At 31.3% G+C, this 24920-nt stretch overlaps 1 protein-coding gene across 1 annotated transcript in view; it reads right to left on the bottom strand.

Moving 5' to 3' along the window:
• Window positions 1-24608, bottom strand: part of LOC149901781 (thrombospondin type-1 domain-containing protein 4-like) — a 51546-nt gene extending 26938 nt beyond the window's left edge. The window contains exons 1-7 of the mRNA XM_090110695.1: window positions 24424-24608; window positions 13828-14050; window positions 7660-7729; window positions 7274-7389; window positions 2628-2748; window positions 1531-1633; window positions 506-636 (exon numbers count right to left, since the gene is read on the bottom strand). Coding sequence (XP_089966821.1) covers window positions 506-636; window positions 1531-1633; window positions 2628-2748; window positions 7274-7389; window positions 7660-7729; window positions 13828-13865 — 579 coding nt within the window. The 5' untranslated portion in view covers window positions 13866-14050; window positions 24424-24608. The remainder of the gene's footprint in view (window positions 1-505; window positions 637-1530; window positions 1634-2627; window positions 2749-7273; window positions 7390-7659; window positions 7730-13827; window positions 14051-24423) is intronic.
• Between the last annotated feature and the right edge of the window lie 312 nt (window positions 24609-24920).

Here is a 24920-nt window from a genome sequence, read left to right as displayed (position 1 = left end):
TTGCGGCGGTCTTCGTATAACTATTAACATCTTCCTAGAATATTGAAATAAGACACAAGGTAACTAATAAATTAGTTAAGGCATGCTCCTGTTAGGAACACAATACAAACATACAGACAGGGTTAATTACAGTCAACTGCAGTTTTATTATGTACAACTATCTGATTTTGAAATTGAATACCAGGTAAAGATTTCAATTGGTGGATACATAAAAGAAACATTGAGCAGGTAATCTACAAGTCTTTCTTTGAGTTTCGGATTAAGAGAGAATTAAGGGGTGGTTTATTTCATTTTAGGTTTTCTGATATGATTTTAACATTTCGGCTTTTGTATCTTCTTCCTTTTTATCCCCTATCTACATTTCTACCCTGCAAGTATTACTTTCGGCTAAGGTGACTACCAAAGAAAAATAATAATTGAGAGTTTGATAAGCTTATTTAATTAACAATTTTAAACCTGAAATAGAAACATAAATCAATAAAAATATCAATTAGAACTAAATTACCTTACACGTGCCCTGCACGCAGATAGCTCTAAACCCTTGCATGGTGCACGGCGTGCCATCTGCTGCTAGAGAAAGTGATGCGTAGAAATGGTGGCCGAGGGGTCGACAGTTTAGCACGCATGGTGTGTCACCTAGTGAAGACTATGTGATTAAGGATTGAATAAAATAGATAATGATATTAAAGGAATATCGATAGATTGATGCCGTTAGGTGTCCCTAGTTATTGCATTAATAATAATTTAACAAATGATGATGAAATGTTTTGAACGGATGCCATACCGCGATGGCGCTCTAAGATGGTAATATTATTGTCATTGTCTTTTTGATCTAATTAGCTCGTCGCAATGCAAAACAGTATTAGATAAATTTTAGAATCAGTGATTTGTAAAATTACTTTAACAAACTTTATCTTATCCTAGAAGAATCATAACTTTTTGAAGCACTACTTCTAACTGAATTAGAATGTGTAAATATTCAATATAGGTTTAGTATAGAACAAATTTGAAATTCACAAGCATTAGTAATAAACGCAACATCTTCCGTAGCAACTCTATTAAATTTCCAATTAATTCGCTAAGACGGTTTATAATAAAGATGCAATCAAAATCACATTACATCGACTATCCATTACAACTTATCTAGAATATGTTACTGATAATAATTAATATTTCACTTGCAGTCTTGTATTAATATATTCGCCAATGAACAAGTCTCTGTGCCATCATTCATATCTTATTATACCGTTAAATCCTGTACTTATAAAATAAGAAGCAGCATGCTGGTTGTAAAGGCGTAATTATTTTTATTTATTAAAATTACTAGTTCATCATTGTATTTTTTTATAATAGTAACGTTTTAAATAAAACAAACATTAAAAATTAAAACTTTAGCAAAGAATATCACGTATTATTGATTCTACTTCTTTTCATAGTTTTTTTGGTTTTCATTTGGAAGCAAAAATAGGAATAAAATACATTAATAAATTCCAATTTTATTTCCTAACTACATCAAACTAAATTACTTACCATCTATATAAGGCACCCATGTATAGAATCTTCCCCGAAAAGGTCTCCTGTCGTAGGAAGAACATTGCTCTGCTCGCGTGTCAAGCTTACCACGTGGACACGGCTGGATACATATTTGTTTATTATTTTTAAGCCTCACAAATTTAAAATAATATATATCCTAAAAATATTATGCTTTTTAAATATCTTATGAACTTCAGACAAATATGGAAACATGACTAATAAAATAGTATAATTATAGAGCCACGAAATTGATTTCTTTTTAAAATAAACGGAAATAAATAAAGTCCTTTTTTGTGATAAGTTATGGCTTTATATCATAAAAAGTTTAACCGATGCTAGGGCACAGATTTTTAATTTATAAAAAGTTAGTAATTGAAATGCAGTATACTGCAGTATACTGGAAATGCATGACCCTACCACGTAAGGTGAGCAAATTTCATGTTACGGTTTACTGAAACGTTATATATTTTATATTGCATACTAATATTTCATAGACAATGTGTTTGTATGCATGTCAAAATCAATTAGTATTCAATACTTTATATTTTTTTTAATAAGTGTGATTTTCCAATACACTTTCATTCAACAGGGTTACATTGAACTAGTACATGGCATGACTAACGCAATGAATTAAAGGAAGTAAGGCGAAACAAAGGCTGCTAATTGTAAATCAAAACGGGATTAAGAGACATAAAACTTTTATTGTATTTTAAGTATCAATGAGGCCACATTGTTGAATGAACAATAGTAATCAAAGCGTTTAGTTCTAAAGTTTACGAAGCGTAGTGTATTTCAAGACGGAAGTGATTTGAATGATTATTATTAGGAAATTGTTTGAAAAACCAAAAAAATGTTAAGAATTAGTTTAATAAAATTGTTAGTAGTTATAGCTGATTTAACTAATGCAATACTCTCTCTACTCTACACAAATGCATCTGTGAATTGGGATTCGTCCTTCTACTGAAAAAAATTAGTTATGAACATTGTAAATTATTTTTCCTATCCGGAAAATTGAAGTCACACAAAATATGTTTAAGATTATGAAATAATTACTCCGTTAATACAAACATACTCAGTAATTCAAAATATCTTACTTTTGTATTACACTCATGGTACCGCCTCGCCATACCCACACAATCCTGTGGCTGTGCCTGTCTTGTAACTCGCACTGTTATAACTGGTGTCGGTAGTGTACTATTTAATGTACTAGGAATTCTGTAACAAATGATAGTATCTAATTTGAGTGTAGGTAGACCTTTTTTAAGTTATCTAGAATTTGTATGAAAGAGTGTAGAGCTTTAAAAGCTCCTGCGTTTGTTATGTGCGTGATCTGGGCATAAGGATACATGCTAAAGAACACCTTATTATTATAAGACAAGCTACATAGATAAAATATCTTAATCATACAAAGTGAGGAGCTAATAGAATATAAATATTCCAACCGAAAGTTCTGAAAGTTAGCAATAACTTAAAACACAAATATTTATGCAGTGATAGTGTTTGAATTTGATTGTTTTGTTTCATCTGACATGAAACTAACTTAAAACCTACAAAAGTTCCATTCGTGTTCTTTGAAAACGATAATAGAATATTAAATAGATGTAAATATCACATACACACTCATATTTCCTGCGGTTTAATTGATCTATACCCCAATAAATCCTTGTAATTATAGGCGTATGATAATTTACTCTGAAGGCGAAACAAAACGCACCGGCGAGTTAAAAGCCTTCTTAATTAAATCAACGGCACAAATAAAAAATGTATCTCCTTGTTTTATTTTATCGTATTAGTAAGGTTCTATCGGTATTCATTGTTATTAGCGGTGTAAGTAATCATGTTAGAGTTTTCATTTTTTTAAATTGTCAGACGATCTTTGCTGGTTTGGTGTACGATCTTTTATCAATTGAAAAAAAAAATAAATAATACGTAACTACATCAATATAAATTTATGTTCTTCATATTATAATTATTCAAATTTATTTAGTTACCTTAATTTATGTACACTATAAAAAATAACTTTGAATGTACCCCATTATTTTGATTGCATCCGTCATTGTCAAGCATCGCAACAAGTGAATAAAAAAATTACATATCATTTCCTGACAATAATGCGCTACTCGACTACTTTTATCACAAAAATTTGATCACCTCAGAAAAAAGATAAATAAATTAAGGCAATAATATTTTTTATTCAAATTACGCCACTAATGTCCAGTAATAATTTATTCCAATAAGAAGAACGCACGATATGACAAATGACTTCGGGTCTAATTTGTCTACAGAGTGTCCTATCAGCAGGATACTGGAGTAGAATGTCGTTAATGAAAGAATTTATAACCCCATGTACATAATATAATTTATCTCGTGTTATAATTAACGTGAAGTAATTACTGGTATCTTATAATATTGAATATATTATGATAACAGCACATTCTCGTTTTATAGGCTGTATTGAACCTTTAATAAAATTAACCTCATGTGGTAATATAGATGGTACATTTAATTCAAATTTGTAAGAGCTATTTATCGTTTTGTTTTTATTATATTAAACAGAATTTATATATAGAGGTTATAAGATCAAATAAAAGACATTCCAAGAAAATTATAGTAGGTATTTATTTCTAAGGAGTAAAAGCTCAAGATCCTCTGATAATTTATAAAAATTCAATAGTCAGACATACTCTATACTAACAAAATTAATTATCACGAGGTTATTAGATCATCAATCAAATGCAGGCGTCATTCCTATCTTAATTAAGAGTGACTGCATTTAAATAACCTACTTACAATGTAACGGTATTTTATATCCTTATAGTATTGCTGCTTTATCGCTCAGTCTTGGATGAAATTGGAATTAGAAAATAATATTTATTCGGATATATTTATGATATGTTATTAAGCATTCTATTAGGAACGATTAGCAAAAAAAACATGACTACCACAACTCCTAATGTCTCTTATGAACAACCCTCATTTGGTAGGAATTTCACTGTTAAATGACATTTGCCAAGATGGGATTGCCATTATTAACCAAATAAAGGAACTGTTTCTTTCATAATATTATTGGTAATTTCACATAATTCTATCAATTATATAAAATTAAGTAGTCCCTGATAATTATAATAGCTGGAGCCCGCGGCTTCACACGCGTGATAACCAGTCAATCTCTATACCAACATTTAAATAATGATTTTAAAGAACGGCCAAAAAATTATGGAAATCTAAAGACATGCAATATTCAAAATGCACAGAATATAGTAAAGAACCTTGTAGGAGCTGTCTTGAGATAAACTTGCGAATTTATATTCTGTCAAATAATAGCATACGGGGTTGAAATTATACATATGCCGCGGTCTCAAAGGTGCGAAGCGTCAGAATTACAATACAAACGCCTTTAAACCTGCCACAAAGGTAAATAAAATGGATACTTTCTCGCGGATATTAACAATAACCGATATTGTATGTTTTGCGAATAGATAATAGTGGGCCATTGTTTTGTCGGTTTGATTCCCTGCGGAAGTATAACAATGGATACTTCGGCTTATTCTATATAGGTTTTAAATGGGACCGGTTCTATAAACATGAAGATTTAATTTCTAAGTGCAGTGCCTAATATTGATGTGGACGGGGACCTAACATATTATGACCGTTTTAAACATTTTTATACTATTTGTATAGGTAATTAAAGCATTATATTTTTGAAGTTATAATTTAAATTTGAACAGTGTTATCAATAGAGTAATGACAATTGACGCTATATTACACGTTATTATTTACTTACACCAACCAACAGAATTTAGTGTGCACATTATCTGAAAAAGCTTTTCTATTAAGAATTAATTATGTTTAAAAAAACAGGTTTTGTAACTTTTAAAAATAGCTGTATTTACTTATAAACGTATCTTTATTTTAATACAATCCTTCGAATTATAAAATAACTTTAAATTACTCCGTATTATTAGCATGTATCTTTGGTGAATTTCACCTAGGTGAATATTCAGCCGACAGAACGTGCAAAATTCTTACCTTTCTATGGGTAACTAATAAAATAAAAAACCGCATAATCGCAGGCTCATTAAAGTATATAAAGGTGATGCATGTCAATCAGGGCTAACAACGGCTAGTTACGCTCGCTACGGGGATTCCATTACCTATTCATTTAACCTGTGACCTGCGCTGATTGCCCACTGGGCGAAATTGCATTACTTTACTACACTATTTTGTGGCGAGATTTAAGTTTGGCTGGTGGATTTATTATTCACTATAAAATTCTTTCAATTCTTTATCTAATTTTTAACTATTTTTACGTGATTTGTCCCTAACATTTACTTAGTACCTATTGCATGCCTCATAAGCGAAGCGTTGAGGTGGGTACATAGAAATCTAAATATTGTTATTTAGATTTCTATGGGTGGGTACTACTGTCACTTCGCGCAAAACATCTGATTTTTCAAACTTAAAATGTCTTTATGTATCATACATTGCACTTGTAAGATAATACATACACACACATATTAAGAAAAAACACTATTTTTAACATTCATGATATTTTTGATGTCATTTTTGTTATTTAAACTAGTTAAAAAACAGTTTAAAAAAGTTCTGTCTTGGACGTCCGTGTGTCTGTATGTGCGGAGGATTTTCTTGTTAACACGATAGCGACCGAAATACTTTACTAATCGAGTCTTTTTTTTCTCTTACGCTTGAGTATGCTCAGGAATAGAACCCTTTCATTTTTCAGGGTCTGATTCGATGTGGTTTAATTGTTATTAAATAAACAAAAAAAATAATTAATAAATAATTATTAAAAAAAAATTATGAGGCGTGCACTTTTGGATTTTCCAAATTTTTTTAACTACCATCAAATTATTATTGCCTCCATCAATTCTCTTCGTAAATACTTTAAATGACTTCTCTCTTCGTCTGCTTTTGATCAGGCATTTTTATAACAAAGCATTAGTGTGAATAGGTAGTTTGTATATTTTATATATTACAAATATAGGTGATTATCCCTATGTTTTCATTAATTTTATCTCACTCATTAAAACCCCAATCCGTGTACACATTTGTTGAAAAAGATAGTGTTATCCGGGAGATTACTATTTTATTCGTTAAACCATTAAGATTACAGGTTAAACAAATCTTTTGGCAGTAAAATAAGGTGGATTTGATTGCGACATAAAGTTAACATTGTTTTTAATGGATCTAATATAGATTATAAAAGATAGTTAACGTACAGATAGCGTAAAACGAATTACCTTAATAGCTGGTGTTTATTTTTTTCATCTTTTGTATAGCCCGAAGGGTTTGTCGGCGGGTTTAATACGTGTTATAAGATTTAGTTATAGCCTATCACCGTAATAAACGAGAATGATAAGTGGTTTACGCAATGAGGATTTTATGTTATTTTCTTTTTATTTACTTCATAACCGACGTTGTAATGTTGAATTAAAATAATTTTATGGGTACCTGAATGGGTATACCTAATATGTGTTAACATAATTGCAGTACAACTGCTTAGGGGGCATGTATAACCAGAATTATTAATTATTATAAATATTAAATATAGGATAAAATAAAATACAACTACATATTTACACTCGTCTTACAGATTAATTTAGCCACATGTTTTTAACAAAATAATCCAAATCCACTATGCATTCATTCTGTTTAGTCTGTAGGTATTCCCAAAGGTACCACACAACAGATTTTCTCCTAAATATACAAAATTCTTTACCTCAGTAAACACTGTCTCTCCTGGTAGGAGACGCCTCCACCGCAAGTTCTAGAACACGCACTCCAACTACCCCAGGTACTCCACGCATATAGACTAGTCTCTGATCTTTTTGGAACCTGAAACGTAAATTATTTATCTTCATTGAATGAGTATTGCCGGTAAAAACAAGAAGACGATAAGAACTTGGTCTTAGTGGAAGAAAACAAAAGACGAATTTAAATTTTAATTGTTTCAAATTAGTATTTTTTATACGAAACAAAACTCAAGCTGTTCTATATTTCTATACCTATATCTTTGACGAAAACTTTATCCTTATTCTTGGTTCCTTTTTAAATTTTAATAGTATGTAAATAGTGTTTATAAATGTAAATCATTGAATAATTTACCTGCGGTTGCGTGGTCTCAGTTAAATTGGAAGCCGTTGTTAGTAATGCAAATTGCATTACTGCTGCAACCCTGGAAAATAAAAGAAATCCTTTTAAAACATACAACATTTAAAATTCTTTGATTAATTTATTCATTTTTCAACAGTATGTGTGATGTAAGACGAAAGGTATGCTGAAATAAAATAATGTATATTTACAATCAATTTAAATTAATCGCAGATAAATATTATACCAAAATGAAATATGCAATTAATTTATTATTATCAACTATCAAGTGAAACGTGGATTTATAACAAAGAGCTAATAATGCTCCAACAGACTATTAAAACCTATGAAATTACATAGCAAATTGCACGAAAACAAATTCTTCCGGGGCGAGTAACAAATTACTCAATTTACTCTCAACGCTAACAAAGGATACGTGATCTATTTCGAAATTATCTCCTTAGTGAAAACCGTGGGCTCGTACATCGTGGGTCCACAAACAATTTGTTAGTGCATACAATTTACCGCTCTCACGGCCGGGTAATGAGCACTAACAACCATTGAGGTATCATTCATGGGGCCAAACGTTCCATGTTTATGGGATAATCTCAATGTTCACGGTAATGAGCAATGGCGCATTCGAAGCAATGGAAATAAATACCGTACATGCCGTACCTGAACAAATGTCTTTATTTCGTTTAAATTCAAGCGATTGCTCTATTTCGTTCTCAAGAGTTCTTTGCCCTGTGAAATGTGTAGTTTTATGTGTTTTAAAAAATGTGAATAATGAATTTTCTACCATATCGTGATTTACTTAACTAATTAATATTTTATGGCTTACTCCATTTTAAATAAAATTAATTGGTGAATTAAGATATTCTCGAATTCAATTACAGTAAAATTTAAAATGATTAGAAACTAATTCAAAAGAAAATAATGTTCCTCATTAATGATGCAGTATTAATTGCCATTTATTCAAAGTTTTATTGAATTGCGGAGTGCTGCGGTAAAGCCGGTCGAAAGCAACAATGTTTATCAATTAATAGCATAATAAAATATACATTACATTTACACGACGTAGCAAAACTTTAAAGTTTGCAACAACGTTATCTCTTTCAAGATTATATAATAAACCAACACTTCAATAAATTAAAAAAAATCCAAGTAAATCCATATTTACACAGACCAAAACACATACAAATCTAATCTCTTTTACTTCAGAAGAGGAATATACAACTCTCTTTCATTCAAACTTCTTTTGAAATGTTTGAAGCAAAACATTATTCCCATTAACTAAAATATATGGTAACAGAACACATTGTTTACGTCCAAACAAGACTGGACGGATGAACCCGTGGGTGACGGAACATAACGCGGAATCACTTTGTCTTTTCAATTTACTCGCATTGCTGGCCTAAGGTAACTGTGTAAATACAGGGCTGCTAGTGGCTAATTAATTTATGATTACTAGTGCTAGTTAAATCAATTTTACGTTTTATAAGTGGAAATATTACAAATTATCTGGGTAGGTTTATCTGATTTTTGGTGAATTTCCATTTTGAAAAGTGATGAATCAAATGTTCTTCTATAGTAAAGTGAAAATTTTTTTCATTTTCATTGACATGTCGTATAAAAATTTTCACAATTAAGAAGATATATTAATCAATTTAGAAGAGATATTATGTACTGTGAGCATGTACAAGCCGTAAGTTGAATGGTAGAAGTTCACTTCTATATTGATACTTATATGGGCTATATTATTCAATGAAAATCGTGAATGTTGTGTGGTTGGTAACATGTAACATCAACACTCATTGAATAGATGAAGACATTAAGTTGTATTTGTAAATTATTAGAAAAACTATACTAATTATACATCTCACTAATAATTATTATACCCGTAGGTAATTTTTCTCTCATATTATTACACCGTTGGCAGCCCTGATAAAGTTGCGCCTACACATTTAAGCCCATTGCACAATCCGACATCTCCATTAGGTGTTTGTAGCAGCACCGATACATTTTCTACGCACTGCTCAAGCATTAAAACGATCTGACGAATGTGTACAACGCCTTAATGTCTTAAGTGGTTTATTAAGTGCCGATAGCAGTTATTTTTATGTTCCCTTGCCTGTTTAATTTGGACACATTAATGCTATCTTTATTGCCGAGATTCTCATGACTTCGATTCGCTAAAATGTAGAAATCAAATTTTATGGTCATCTTGTTTGTTTGATATATGAATGTGTGTAAGCAGTTAAGGTATTTTGACAGTTTCACGTAGTAAAATGAAAAGTTATGTTTCTTTTTTACATAATACTTCTATATAACAATCTAAGTATATCGTTATCAGAATATAATATTTAAACTGCTTAAACATCTAATCTGTTGAATTCTGTAGGAGTGATTTTAACAACTTGCTACTAACAAAACTTTTGAAGGTAATTTACATGGTATCCCAGAAATTATTCGAGTACCGAAAGCAAATCGGTATCATATAGAAAATGAAGACAACTTTAAAGGCTATACGTATTGCGTATACACACAGACTTATAAATACATTGATATATTGTACATATAAATAGTAACAATCCAACATTCCTGCAGTTGGCGAGGTACTAACGACTGCGAAGCCAAGATACCGTTTGTAACAACCATGACAGATGCAATATTGCAGTAAAGTATGCATAAAATAAAATCATTACCATGAGTCTTCTGGCTTCCTGGCAATTTGAGTAGAAGCCGGGAGTTAATAATTTCTTTACTAATGACGTTAAGAATGTAAATTGTTTATTAATGTAAATTATATACATTTTTTCCTGATGACTTTTAAGTAGAGACGTCAAGTGCATGGTATGTAATTACATGAACATAAATTGGGTTGAAATGTGGTAAGTTGGTAATTTGGTATAGATATTACGTTATAAATTATAATTTTTATAAGTCGTAATAACTTGTAGTTGTAGTGTCATACTATGTTCATTAAGGATATCCTAATTCCTAATTCGATTCGAATCAATGTCTAAATAAAACTGAAATATTTATTAGAGGACTACACAGATAATTTAAATCATCATAACATTGTTTTTTATACATATATATATTTATCTAAGAATACGCGTTACAATTATAGGCCGTGTGAAAAAGTATTTTTAGTCCTGCATAAGCACGTGCTCTACCTTGAATGGACCGTATAATTTTATTTACTTTTACTCTCCAAGGAGTCTCGAGTAGCGACAAAAAGTTTACCGTTTAATCCTATAAAAACATTTGTTATGGGTAAATATGTACGTAGCGGTGCTATTTGTGCTTTGAAACTTTGATTGAATGTAAAGTCACAAATAAGCTTTATTTATATAATATTTAAGTCATAACAACTTTCTAGGTTTACGTATATAATATATAAATTTTATAATTTTTTCGCTAGTCTATTCAATACAACGGAAATAGAAAATAGAAACTTTATACTGGCACCCACATGTCATAAAAATATGTTATAGGTACGTAACTTACTTTTAATATCTTTTATATTGCATTATCAACGTAATATACGTTCTCTACCGTGAAAAGGTCAACAAAATTTCTACACTAACACTACCTACGAAGTTTTCTGATATTAAATTAGAAAACCTTTAGTCATAATATATAATTCATTTTACATCTTTATAAGTTTGTGTATCTTTTAAACTTTTAACACGTATATCGAATTAAGGACAAGTTAAGGATAAGATCTTGTTCACCTGCTCACAGTTCGTAGCTGCCCCAAAATTGTAATATAGTATGTAAATAGATTGGTAGGCGATATGAGTACGTTTTGTTTATCCAGGAAAAGAAACAGAAACTTTATCATCAAGAGATCGTTATACGGCAGTTTATAGGAAGCACTCGATGTCAGTGATGTTTTTAAAGGAACTGTAGTTATCTCAACAGCCTGTATAAACACTTGGATATGACGGCAACAGCCGCGGAGGTTACAGACAGCCACCGACAGCAGTTTCCAATACAAATTGAAAAGTGAATTTGGAAAGATTTGCTTGATTTCCAATTTATTGCTGGATAGAGAGCTTTTATTTATATATTTTGGAACATAGCAGATGCACTGTTTATAAGGACTTAAAAATTAGACTAGTTCAAAATTATAATAAAAAGAACCGGCCAAGTGCGAGTCGGACTCGCGCACCGAGGGTTCCGTGGTAGTAAGTTTAAAATTATTAAAAAAATATATATTATGTGATGTAACTAAAAATTTATGGTTTTCGTAATTTTTCCTTTATCTATGCTATAAGACGTTGCTTCGTACCAAATTTCAAGATTCTGAGTTCACGGGAAGCACCCTGTAGGTTTTGATTCCCTTGCAAGTGTCGAAAATTTGCGGCATAAACGGCTGTATCTTTTGATTGCGTTGGCTTAGAAGTTTGATTTTTTCACAGCTTCAAGGGACAGTAGACCTGAGTAATTGATATAAATTTCAGCTTCATACCTCCACGCGTTCCTGAGAAAAAGGGTCTTGACAGACGGACGGACGGACGGACGGACGGACAGACGGACAACAAAGTGATCCTATAAGGGTTCCGTTTTTTCCTTTTGAGGTACGGAACCCTAAAAATTCGACAAAAGTAAGATAATAACTTATACGCAATATTTACCTACGTATAATACATATTAGGTAGGGGAGATGGGCCCAAAGGGGGCACCTTACGGGAAAATTAAAAAAAATGAAGTTTGAAAAGAAGTTAATCCATTTATTTTTTTGCCAAAAGTTCCATTAATAAATACTTTTGAATGCTAAGTGGTTAAATTTGTCAAAAGTTAAAGTATATAATAATTATTAACAGATTACTAAAAGCCTACGATTGCCCGCTTTGCCCGAAGGGGAGGCCTAAAGCGGGCTTTCGTTTAGGGCAAAACGGGCAGTAGTTGGGTTAAGCGGGCAGGCCTGGATTTAAACAGTAGATTTCAAAATATACAGCCACAAATAATATATACAATAATAAATAGAGTAAAAGACACAAAAATATTTTATAAGTTATGTATTTCAAACAGTCATACAATTATTTTTAAATGAATATATTACAAAGGAACTTCTTAGGAGCTTTAAACTTTTAGGTACAATATTTCCAGATATATCTGAAATAATATTTAAAAAAATAACGCCCTGTTTACAGTCTATCATTATTTAGTCTCTAATAAGCGATACAATTATTTCATATATATATTTTTTTTTATAAATCCTAAAATAATGTAATAGGTAGGTATACAAGTTCCAAAAATTCTTGTTTAGACAGCCCGTAAAATAAAGAGTCCATGTGGAATACGTATTCCAAATGCTCCATTTCTTGTTCCGTAGAAAAGATAGTAAGTAGTAAACCTACCAAGCTTTACATTACACGAACCCAATTTAAGATGTCTGCAATGTCGTTCTTGGAATCCCATATTTAGTTGTTACTTTTTTGACAGGTTTTACTAACTCTTGCACTTCTCGTTTTGCTTGCTGCATAGTTGAGCGTTGCCATGAGGCTTGTGAAGTTTTACGCTTATATTTACGCCGCTTATAAGCGGTCATCTGAAAGGAAAAAGCAAATTAACAAAAGAATGTATAACATTTTAGCGGACGGGGCAAAGCGGGCGCGTGCCCGCTTTACCCTGCCCGCTTTGCCTTTTTCGACATTTGAAAGGTTCAGACGAAATTCTACCTCAAAATTTTTAGATACGTGGATTTTTATGGAACCAAAATATGGCCAGATAGCCACTTAATAATTAACAAATTTTGGTTAAAGATTGTAAACACCAAAATAAAAAGAACACATATTACATACCTTGCAATATTTTTCAAAAATCGTCGAAAAACATTTATTTGTTGCAGCTTATAAATGCGTGCTCGCAAGCGAATCCAACGACTGCCGCGAGGTGGGAGGGGTGTGGGGATGGTGCTCACGAGTCGCGCGCGCGCCATTATTTAAAATTCCGATACTATATTGAGTGCCCTCTTTAGGCTCTGTGCCCACTTTAGGCCCCTTTCCCCTAAGTCACAATCTTGAAAAGTTAGGAAAAATTGTTGAGTAGGTTTCATATCAGATAAGAATCTAGATTTTTGAATTAAAGTCTAATATAATTATTGAATCGAAAAAATAATTAAAAAAAGGACAAAAATCGAGAATAAATTATAAGTTGTATCTCACTCACCAAAAGGGTTTTTCACTCCAAGGTTTCGCACGAGCCATTTCATAAAGTTCATTCACATTCACGAATTATTATTGTCCATCATAGTACGCTACTGTCCACAAACTAATCTAATACAAGTGTCCAATATAAATATATCAAAGGAATCACATGAAAACATTTTTATCCGCTGCTCACGTCACACCGCGATTGATCATGATTGTCCTCTCAAATGGTGTTTTACGACCTGTAACAAATTAACATTTTTGTTAATAAACTATTTATATTTCCATCTAAAACAATATGTCCTCACAAGTCTGAGTATTGTTCATTTGTAAAATTGTAAATAACAGCTAAATTTTCTGAGTTATCTCAACCACAGATTACTAAATTTTAACTTTGAAACGTCAATTTAAATGAAAACTACCACCCGCATGGAAATATATATACTTCGTATATTTCCGTGACCACCCTACATCCTACAAGATTATGTCAAAATAGTAAGCGTCTGTTCCTCGGAAATGTTGGTCTTATAGTGGGAAATTTTTTGAAAAATATTTCATTCAATTTAGATGAAGGGGTTGACTTTTATAGTCGTACATTAAAATATCACATTTTTAAAACACATTGGTACAGAAACAAAGGAAATGGTCGATCGAACACTAATTATTGAGAGATAAACATTGTTAACTTCCGATAAAGGATGTTATAAGATAACAATACACCGTGAGAAACACTTTATATGTAACATAAATCTAACACTGTTCTTCTAAACATGTTTATTAGACGATTCTACAACAATTATGACCACCATTTTTATTATACAGAGATAAAACATGAGATAAACGCAATGTGTGATTTCTTAAACAAGCAATACTTATCTACATCTCTATAATAATAAATTAATAAAAAAGGCTCATAAATATGTTTGATTTTGTATGTGTAGGAAATTAAGGCTAAACCAAGTAAATTTGACTATTCCACTGTAGGTATAATATCAGTGCTAAATAAGTGCACTGCGTAGGATATTTATTGATTTAAAACAAAATTAAATAAAACATGTCATTGAATCTATTTACCGCTCAAGTCTAACTTTACCCGATATTTATGAAATATGAAATACAAGTTACAAACATACAATACACACAAGTTCATGAATAAATGTTTGCCGCTACACAATACGATTCAGAGATCACAAGGCACAAAGTAGCAAGTACATACCACGTAAACTTTATAACAGCTTTTTCAAACATCATTTGTCCGCGGTCACGACTTTATCACAGAACAAACATACAAGGTAAATATTCGGATGCATTACAAAACTATTACGAAATCCCTCACTGTGTCACTGTGCTAAACTAGATAGCCTTATCGGCTGATTAAACATTAAACTATGATAGAAAAGTCAACGCACTCTATTATTTTAGAAGGAAAGTGGACTGATTTAATTGCAGAGGGATTATTATGAACTATTTGCATGCTATGCGGAATAGTAATTTGATAGCATGACTACATTCGTATGGCAAATGTTTGCATATTCCTATTCTGACTACCTATTGCCATTTGATTTTTGTCTTATTTTAAAAGTTTAAATATACATACCTACATGATAGCTTTTTTAAAAGCTTTTATGATATTTTTTTTATAAAAAAGGTTTGCACTATGCCCTGGATGCAATGAGCAAAATTCTATGCATTGGCAAATAATAATCAATTTTATATTACGATGTTTCGAGTCAATCATTTAATAAACAATCAATATTAAAATAAAATTATAATTTTAATGATGACGAAAAAATACTAACGATGTATAAAACTTGCTAAGTACATATAGAAGAGACAACTAAATACACTAGCTGAAACTACAAAAATATTTCGATACTATAAATAATAAAAAACCTAATAGACGGCCGCGTAGGTGTGAAGCCCTTTACCGACTGGGCGGTAAACACTTCTCTATGGATACTTCCATATAATGATTCCTAGATGATATCTATGATTGCCGGTATTTTATCTATCCCGAGATTAACACCACTGGAGCCTAATGAAATTGAAACATCGCTGCTATCGGCGATCTGTTAGCAGCATCGATTAAATGCTATTTAAATAGATTTATTAGTTCAATTTCCAGATTGTAATGTTTTTAATAGGGAGTTGGAATTTTTATATTTCGTCGTTCCTATCACGGTGGGCAAAATTAAAGTTAAATAAAAAAAGTTAGAATAATCATGGTCCATGGTTTATAAAATGTAAAGCATTACTCACACAGAAGAAACTGTATGCACATCCCGACTCAAACTTGCTTTTCAATAACATCCTACAATAAAACAACACAGCAATCGGTAGACGTATTGAAATCAAATCCAATAAAATCTAATCAAAACAATCCCTACAATTTTGTCGAGAACATTCCATTAAGTTCATTTAGAGAAACATAAAACTTCCCAATTGAACTGTTTTAACAAGCCTTTCACCGTCACTATAGGTGGTCTGAATCCATGCATTGCCGCTTGATAAACTTTTATTATCCAAAAACATGACCCATTTCACTTTATTCCATTAGTTTTGATACAAATAGTGTCGATAGTGACATTAACGTTATTAATCTTCCGTGATTAAATAAATTGTGTTTGAATTCATAACCATATTAGGCAATATACTAAGTAGAGTTTGTACTTTTATTCGTACTTATTTCGATAATTCTTGCTGATTTTTGGCACTGACTTCAAATTGTCTGCTTTGAACTCTTAAGATTGGGCATCTTTATTTACCTACGTGAGTAGTGAGTGCTTGTCGTTATAATATGTACTTAATAACTGATTAACTTTTTGCATAATAAAACTGTTCAAACTCTAGATCATTGTAACATGGTGTTACATTTCTAAACATATTTCCCGGTAACTTATAAATAAAAAAAATCCTATCAATTATCCTGCCAGAGAAAAAGTTCAAAAGGCAATTATTATCCACCCACATAATAAATGAGACAAAATAGCTATAAAATATAGATGAGAAGTAAACAAAGAAGAACACCATTACAACTTCTTTATTTTTGCTTACATCACAATCTTGTGAGTTAATCAACATGTAACATATTAATCTCATTAAGCATTCAAATAATACAATAGTACCATAGTGCTCTAAACAAAAAAAGTTTTTCAATAGCACAATAGCTCAATCATTGGTTCGTTTAATTGAACCAACTTTGAATTAAAAATTTTAATACGAACAATTAGGGAGAAAGTTGTCGTTCTCAGCATTCGTTCGAGCATATTTGTTGTTCTAATTAACGTTAGAATAGGTACTTCAATGGAGTACATATTATTGTAAATAAAAAGGACGAAGTTTTATTTGTTATGTTTCGAATTCTAAGAGAAAGTTTTCGTTCGAACAATCGTACTACCGCTTATTTTGTAGCCATGGTAAGTTTACATTTACTAAGGTAAAGTACTTTCAACGGTGTATAAAACCACACAATAGACTATTTAACATTTTGACATACGAAAGGTCTACAATGAATTAAATTTACTTATTCAAATCCACGTTTGTGTTTAGATTAACATAAGCACACGAAAGTTGCTTTTCAAAGTTTACCTTCATTTAGAGTTTGCTTGTAACATTCGACTTTTCAAGATTTTTAAAAATTACAATGGACTTAATTCTCATTTCTTTCCTTACGTGAAGCCATGACAACCATGGTGTGTTCTAATCGCTTGTACAAACTGAACCCGAATTAGAAACATGAGCCGTGTGTGTTAGAGTCTAATTATCGCCTGTTAGCAAATTTCATAGAAGGGCACCAACCTTTGACCGAATACATGGCTTCGATATACTAACCTACTTATAATTCTTCCTCCATTTGACCCTTCAGACATTAGGTAATTTACTTCGTGAAACTTATAGACAATTCGATACCCCTATTAGAAAATTTAACTTGCTATACGGTTTTCACTTCGACAATGATAAGATTGCAAAATATAAAATATTTTGAAAGTAAGTTACATTTAAGGTGTTGGTAGTTATTTAGAGTATTTGTTGAAATAATAAATACATTTCCAGATAAAAAAAGATCCTTCTTAGCGGCGTCATCTACCTATGTTAATGTAAATTATAAGATTTTCCACTATCTGTTCTTCAGGTGTTTCTATAAATTATTAAAATTAAGCTATAACCATAACTTCGCCTATAAATCTCATGTTACCACACGTTTTACAATTTTGATATGTGTATCCAACATAAAATTAGAAAGCGCATGTAATTTGATACTAAATACACAAGTAAATTGCTAAATGACATCAGCGTCCACTTGTGGTTTACTTTTACCTAAAACCGCGAAAAGGGAACGTGTCAGAAGGTTTAGAGTCAGTTAGATGACATGCGGTTACACATGGCTACGTTAGCGAGAGCTGATACGTAACTTAGCCATGTTGTAAAACTAAAATACCCTTCGGAAATACATTCGCTTTCGAAAAGAGAAGTATCGAAAGTCGACGAGACAAACTCCTGAAGGGAAAAACTATTAGAAATAAGTATTATTATATTCAGGACAGGAAATTATATGATGAATAAGAACACAAGAAATTAACCATTTAACCCATGTAGATTTCAATCCTTCAACAAAGTATTGTACGTTGAAAATGGCTTCTGTTATTAAGGGGTGGCAGTGAAACATTAAATTCCTTTACATCTAGCGCCAATAGCTTTTGCAATTGGTTCCGTAATATGAATTTGTTAATCTCTCCACCATAATTCCTATAAACTATCAGATATTAGCTACATTAAGTGGGTGTATCGAAACCAATATCACATTAACTGAAGTGCAGGTAAGCACCTCCTGTAGAAAATTGTAGTAGAGTGAATGTCCTCAGAACCGTTAACCATACAAGATAAGTCCGGTTAGTAATAACTTTGTATTCAATGATGATATAAACTAAATAGCATGCAAAATGGTAAATATAAATAACTGAACATGCTTCGGATCGTTTATAAGATCTTACAAGCGCCAATGTGAGAGCTGGACTAGTAACCTCTAGGTCCTAAAATAAGTAGTATATTATGATGAAATGAAATCTTTACAGTTCAAGTTATAAGCTATACATTTATTTTTCTTAAAATACTCCTTGACCATGAAATTTGAGATAAAGTATACATTATAACTCAATTATCGTGACTTGTAGGTATGCCGTGTATGGCGTATATTGTAGGTAAGTACTTTGAAAATTTGCAAATCTTTATTATCGAGAAAACCATTTTCAACTAATATGTTATGTATTTTGCCTTCACAACCAAACGTTTATGAGGTAAATTTCAGTACCTTGGGTAAACACACCATAGGAATAGTTCCTATTATGGTTGGCTTTTGAAAATAAAACATAAGCAAATTGATGTGTGTACTAAACAAATAGACAAGACTACTTGAGAGTTGACAGGTCAACAGGCGACAACGATCGGTACTATTGGACGTAATTATATAACCGCTTGAGACCCGTGATTTCAGGAGGTCAACGACACCCCACTGTACAAGTTTAATGAAGTGCTCTGGTATTTTACAACTGGGTGGCATTTTGATATGAAGTTCTCCATAAATATATTATAATAGAAAGCTAGTCTAAAGTATCAAGTATAACAACTACCTATATTGACATCTTGAAAGAACTGAAGAAGAGATAAAACATGCTATTTTCTTAGGTCGAGCCATGACTGCACTACACAATATAAACAAAAAGGCGTTAAAAACTTTTCAGCGTAATAAAAAATTATAATTTCTACTTAATTATATTTGGAAGAAAATGTCAACATCCTGTTTTTGAATCAAAATCCATTTCTATTCTAGAATGATAAAATGTTTTTAAACATAAGTATTAGAGCGTACATACGCACTATGCGGGTAGCCGCATTGCGGGTAGCCGTCCGGCTGACCGCAAGCACAATTATGTACGTAATATTCATTTCTATGCGCACTGCGATGCGGCTACCGCAGACCGCACAGTGCGCATAGAAATGAATATTACGTACATAATTGTGCTTGCGGTCAGCCGGACGGCTACCCGCAATGCGGCTACCCGCATAGTGCGTATACGCTCTTAGGTAATTATAAAATCTATTCCATTCATTTGTTTAAAAAAATAATACTTAATAAATATCTCAAAGTAATTACCTCCTATCGGGTATTAATTCGACAGATGGTATCGTAAAATTGTTCGAATGTTGATGCTTCAAATACATTGTATAAACGCCAAAGTGTCATGTCTATATTGAGATACAAAAGTGACACCATTCTATTTCCGTCCAATGGGATTATCGCAACAGGAATACCCATCAATTATAAACCATTAAAATCTCATAATCACGATATGATAAAATCGTTTGAAAGTAGTTATATTTAACAGTGCTTCACTTTACGACTACAAAATAATTATTGACAGTGGAGATAATGTAGTTTAGAGTAACTTAATACTGTAGTTTGTTTTCTTAACTTCCGTCTTGACAGCAGTGATAATGTATGGCAGTGCTTACTGCAGTTTTGTTGTAGAAAATATATACATAAATAGGGTTTATTTCATTAAAATTTAATAAGAATTCATTCATTCTATCGTTGATGAGATTATGTTTCTTATATCTCATTTTATAAAAGAAGAAACATTTAAACAGTAAAATTCTACTCAAAGTTTGAGACGAAATAAGTTCTTATCAATATCGTATGTCAATATAACAATTAGCTAATATCTATTGTAAAAAGCTTTCTAACACTCACGTGACAACCGATAAAATGGTACCATCTAATGGATTCTATAAAAATGTGTCTCTATACTTTCCAATGAAAATAAAAAGAGATGCAGGAATCTGAATATCAAAATAATAATATAAGTGTACATTTATAATTCCTAGATTTTCCAAGAAAATAATGTTTAGTTCACGTAACTACATTTATAGCCTATTCCATAACAATAATACAATGTTAGTTCTAACCTTGTTCTTCGAATTCCTTTCTTCTTACCTAATTACCTACAAATCTATTGTTATATATTTTTATATTAATATATATCACCAAAACATGGTTAGATAATTAATTGTGTGGATATATACTGCTAATAAAAATGTATCTCAAAATAAGATATATGTTTTCACTGATCATTTAGAAATATTGTACATTTGATAAGTTTTTCATTGTGTCCATAGCCAACAGGCGATAATATTATAGAATGTATGAAAAACGTGAATTGCTTATTACAATAAAAAGGTTAAACCATCGCAACAAAGCTGCCGCATTATTATTAAACCCCGGAAAACATTACAATATTTAAGCCCGTTATACACAGTCAGTTGATTGAGGACTAGCAAAAAGTAATCAATAAACTGCACATAGATAAATCAATTACGGAACAAAACATGCGCCTGCGCGGCGCTTGATGTTATCTCGGAGTGATGAGTGCCGACGCGCTCGGCTCTACACTGGATTCGTCACACTTTATCAAACCTTGTCACATTTTTTCTTACTTTAATGTTCAGTTATCAATTTTCTACTTTCCTGACTGAAAATTGTACGCTTCATTATCAAATTATTGAATTTGTTTTTTCCTTTTATTCAAACAAGTTTGTTCCAAAATTCCAAAAATATTAAAATTGAAACAGACAGGGATCTTTTCCTCCCTACTACAATAAAAGGGGATATTTCCAGTTCACAACAATAAAGTTTATCGACTGTCATAGAAAGTTGAGTACATTTTGTCATCCCCATGTAAATGATTTAGACATGGTATAAAAATTAAGGTTTTATCAAAATTCAACCAGTCGTTACGTATGTTATGCTTTCCAATAAATAAATCAAATTTTACAACTTGTCCAGCACAGCTGAGGATAGTGTGACCTGACTGGAGTCGTTACATATTTATAATCTTGTAATACGATAGACGAGCATGTGCCGTTTTATGCTGAATTTATACAACATTTTTTTTTTTCGGAATACATACAACTACTTAAACTACTCTTCTAGGTATACGTTATCAATGTGCATAACTCATAGCAACAACATAAAATTCTATGAAAGCATCAATTAAAAAAAATCAAGAGATAATATTCACGAATAAATCTGAAAATAATTTTACTGAAAACAGTAAATATATTGTGTTAACGTGTAAAATAATATAATTTCGCACGTTTCCGATAAATTATAAAAGACGTACAGAAAAACATAGAGAAAAAATTCAAGTAATATAAGAAAAAATTCAAGTATAATAATTCAATAAACAAGTTTCTAAGCTGCTGGTTGTAACAGCTCTATACATGTACAACGTCAATAAAACATTGAGTAGACCGCATCAGCTGCTCATGGGCCGGTTCACACTGAATACCCGATAACACGATTGATTAAGCTCGTACTGTGTAATTCCATACTGTGTATCTATGTATACTACTTTTAGCTAATCGCATATCAAACTTCAATGCGAAAGCTCTTAATTTTTTATAAAATCATCGATATTTTTTTACAGTTTTGGAAAAAAAGTTAAAAACTATAGTTGTAGCAACTCTATAATATGTATATTATGTTTACTGTCAGATCACTGGCTAAAAAACGGTTGTCATTTAAAAAGTAAACAGACGCAGATGTTTTAAACTGTTTTAAACGAATTAAACATAAACACAAAATTGACAGAACTCCTTTTTATAATCGTTAGGACATTCTTAAAAGTCCTTTCAATTTAAAATTTATAGCTTGTTCTGAATCAATTACGTGTGTGTGTGGGAAACACGGGTATTTTAGGTCAGACATGAATAGCGAAATACTTAAAATTGCAAGCAATAAGAGCAGTGATGCGAGCAACGTGGTCACAGCGTGCCATTAGCTCGCCGGTGTCAGGTTCGCTTCCTGACCAAACCACTGTATTAGTGACGCTCTTCGCTATGCGATTATTTTAATCTATAATTTATCGACTCTATGGTTACAGTCTATTTATAGAATTGTCTTTGTGCGTGTGATTCTAAGTCAGTAAGGAATTCTTGACGACAAGTCAAATAAAATTGTATAGGATTTATATTTTATAGTACTTTAATACATAGTTTACTTCGTTGGACTTAATTGATGCGAACCTTTGGGTTAGCTTCCTTCTTGGTCTAAAGATGGTACTTTGTAGTTTTTACTAATCGATTAGGTAAGTATACTAGAATGAGAATGACATTATTATATACCCTATGAGTAAAACTTTCTAATGTTTGCACAGTTTTGGATTTATTTTAGCAATAACAATGGGTAGCAATGGGTCATCATCGCAAATCAAAATGTCTTTTTCCTTTTCTTTTCAGGAAAATGAAAATTTTTGCTCGTTTACTCTATTTACGGATAAACAAGTGATATGCCTCAAGAGATCCTAGCTTTGTTGATCACGTCGCGTCGCGTAGTCGATAAAATGTATATATTTAACTTATTTTTTGTTGTAATCTCTTGACTCAGATTTAAAAAAAGATTGCGCTGAATAAAAAAAATTTCTGAAACACTCGTGTATAAACAAAGATTTATTGGTAGGTACATAGCATAAATATCTTCTTGCATACCTATACAAACACTAACATGTGAATTGTAAATATAAAGTGAAAATGATTAACCTTTTCCGATAAGTTAATCAATTTAAATTAAAATGAAAAGCTCTCTATTTTTTACAGTTTAGACCAAAGTATGCATAGGAATTAAGTAGAAACGTAGGTAGTAGGTACGTACATGATTGAAATGACTCTCTCATCTCATATAATGTAAGTACGCAACTTTTTATCAATACAATCAATATAAAACAACTTCTTCAAATTCTAATAAAATAAAATAAAAATGACACACAAAATATTTCTTATAAAACGTATGTTTTCGTAATTAATGTACCTAACGATATTGTACCTAATAAAGGAAAAAGCTAGATCGTTACTTAAAATATTTTGTAGAGACAAGCATCCTTAACTATTTAATATCATTATACAAAAACCTAGCTCAACTGTACTAAATGGGTGCTATTAAATATACGTTACGTATATTTAATAGCACCCATTAAATATACGTAACGTATTTATGAACTGACGAATCATTTCGCAAATAATTGTGCCCAGTTAACAAAGCATATCTCGTCACTATTTTATGATATTTGTCTGTCGGCATATGCAAACGCAAGTCGGAAGCGTCTCGTGCTTGTCGATCGTTGACACCTTAGTTTAATCATTTATATTTTATACCATGGTTTAATGTATGATGTAGAGATAAGCTAATTGCAAGGTATGAAATAATTGTAACCTTTACAGGCGTGCGAAATAAGAGCTGTAACATTGCTTGAGATATAAGGCTGATTTATCAAATAAGTGAATTCTTTAGAATCATATTATGATTAAAAAAATATAACACAAATCAATAAAATATAAAATATAAATATTTTCAAAAAGTTTTATTTGAAATTAAATTGTGCTTCATATACTTACCTTTTTATTTCTGTTATCATTTTCCGCAAACTTAACCTTCACTTAATTTTCGATGCGAATAAACTTTTAAAAATTTCAACTTTTCAATAATATTCTGGATAATAATTATGAAATTTATTAGTGTTATACTTGGTATCAATGTTATTTTAAATTAGAAAAAACTACTCACCGCATTGTTGAAATGCATGAAAATTTCATAAATCACTTCACTCCCGATATAGTCGTAGATTAAAACTATAACTAAATTTTTATATTCTTATGAAATGCTCCGTTTGATATTCGAAATAGTATAAAGTACTATACCGGCTTTTCTCTATGACGCGACACGCGTTGCGTCTGCGATGGTCCGCTAACACGAACAGCTTTCAACTGTATGAAAAGGGCTTGGTACTTCCAGAACTTGGTTATTGCTATTAGAGTGGAAAGTAAAAATGTTATGAGTAAAAGTTCTAGTAATTATGCGACAGTGCTACACTTAGCGCCGACGTTCGGACGTAAAATTCCGATAACGTCCAATAATATTGTTGAATTAAGTGGACTATAAATGCATATCAATTTATGTTGCATTAAAAGATACATTTTAACGCTCACACTGAAGTTTAATTTTAACTAAATATAAGTAGAACGTGAAAAGATTACTTAAGAAATATTTTTAAACATTCATAC

The sequence above is a fragment of the Colias eurytheme genome, chromosome 16 (genome assembly GCF_061535395.1).
Source record: "Colias eurytheme isolate Ceu_HAF_F1 chromosome 16, ilColEury1 Martin Lab GWU primary, whole genome shotgun sequence".
Taxonomy (NCBI): domain Eukaryota; kingdom Metazoa; phylum Arthropoda; class Insecta; order Lepidoptera; family Pieridae; genus Colias; species Colias eurytheme.
Note: the sequence above shows the minus strand (reverse complement) of the source record. Positions and strands in the feature narration are given on the sequence as shown.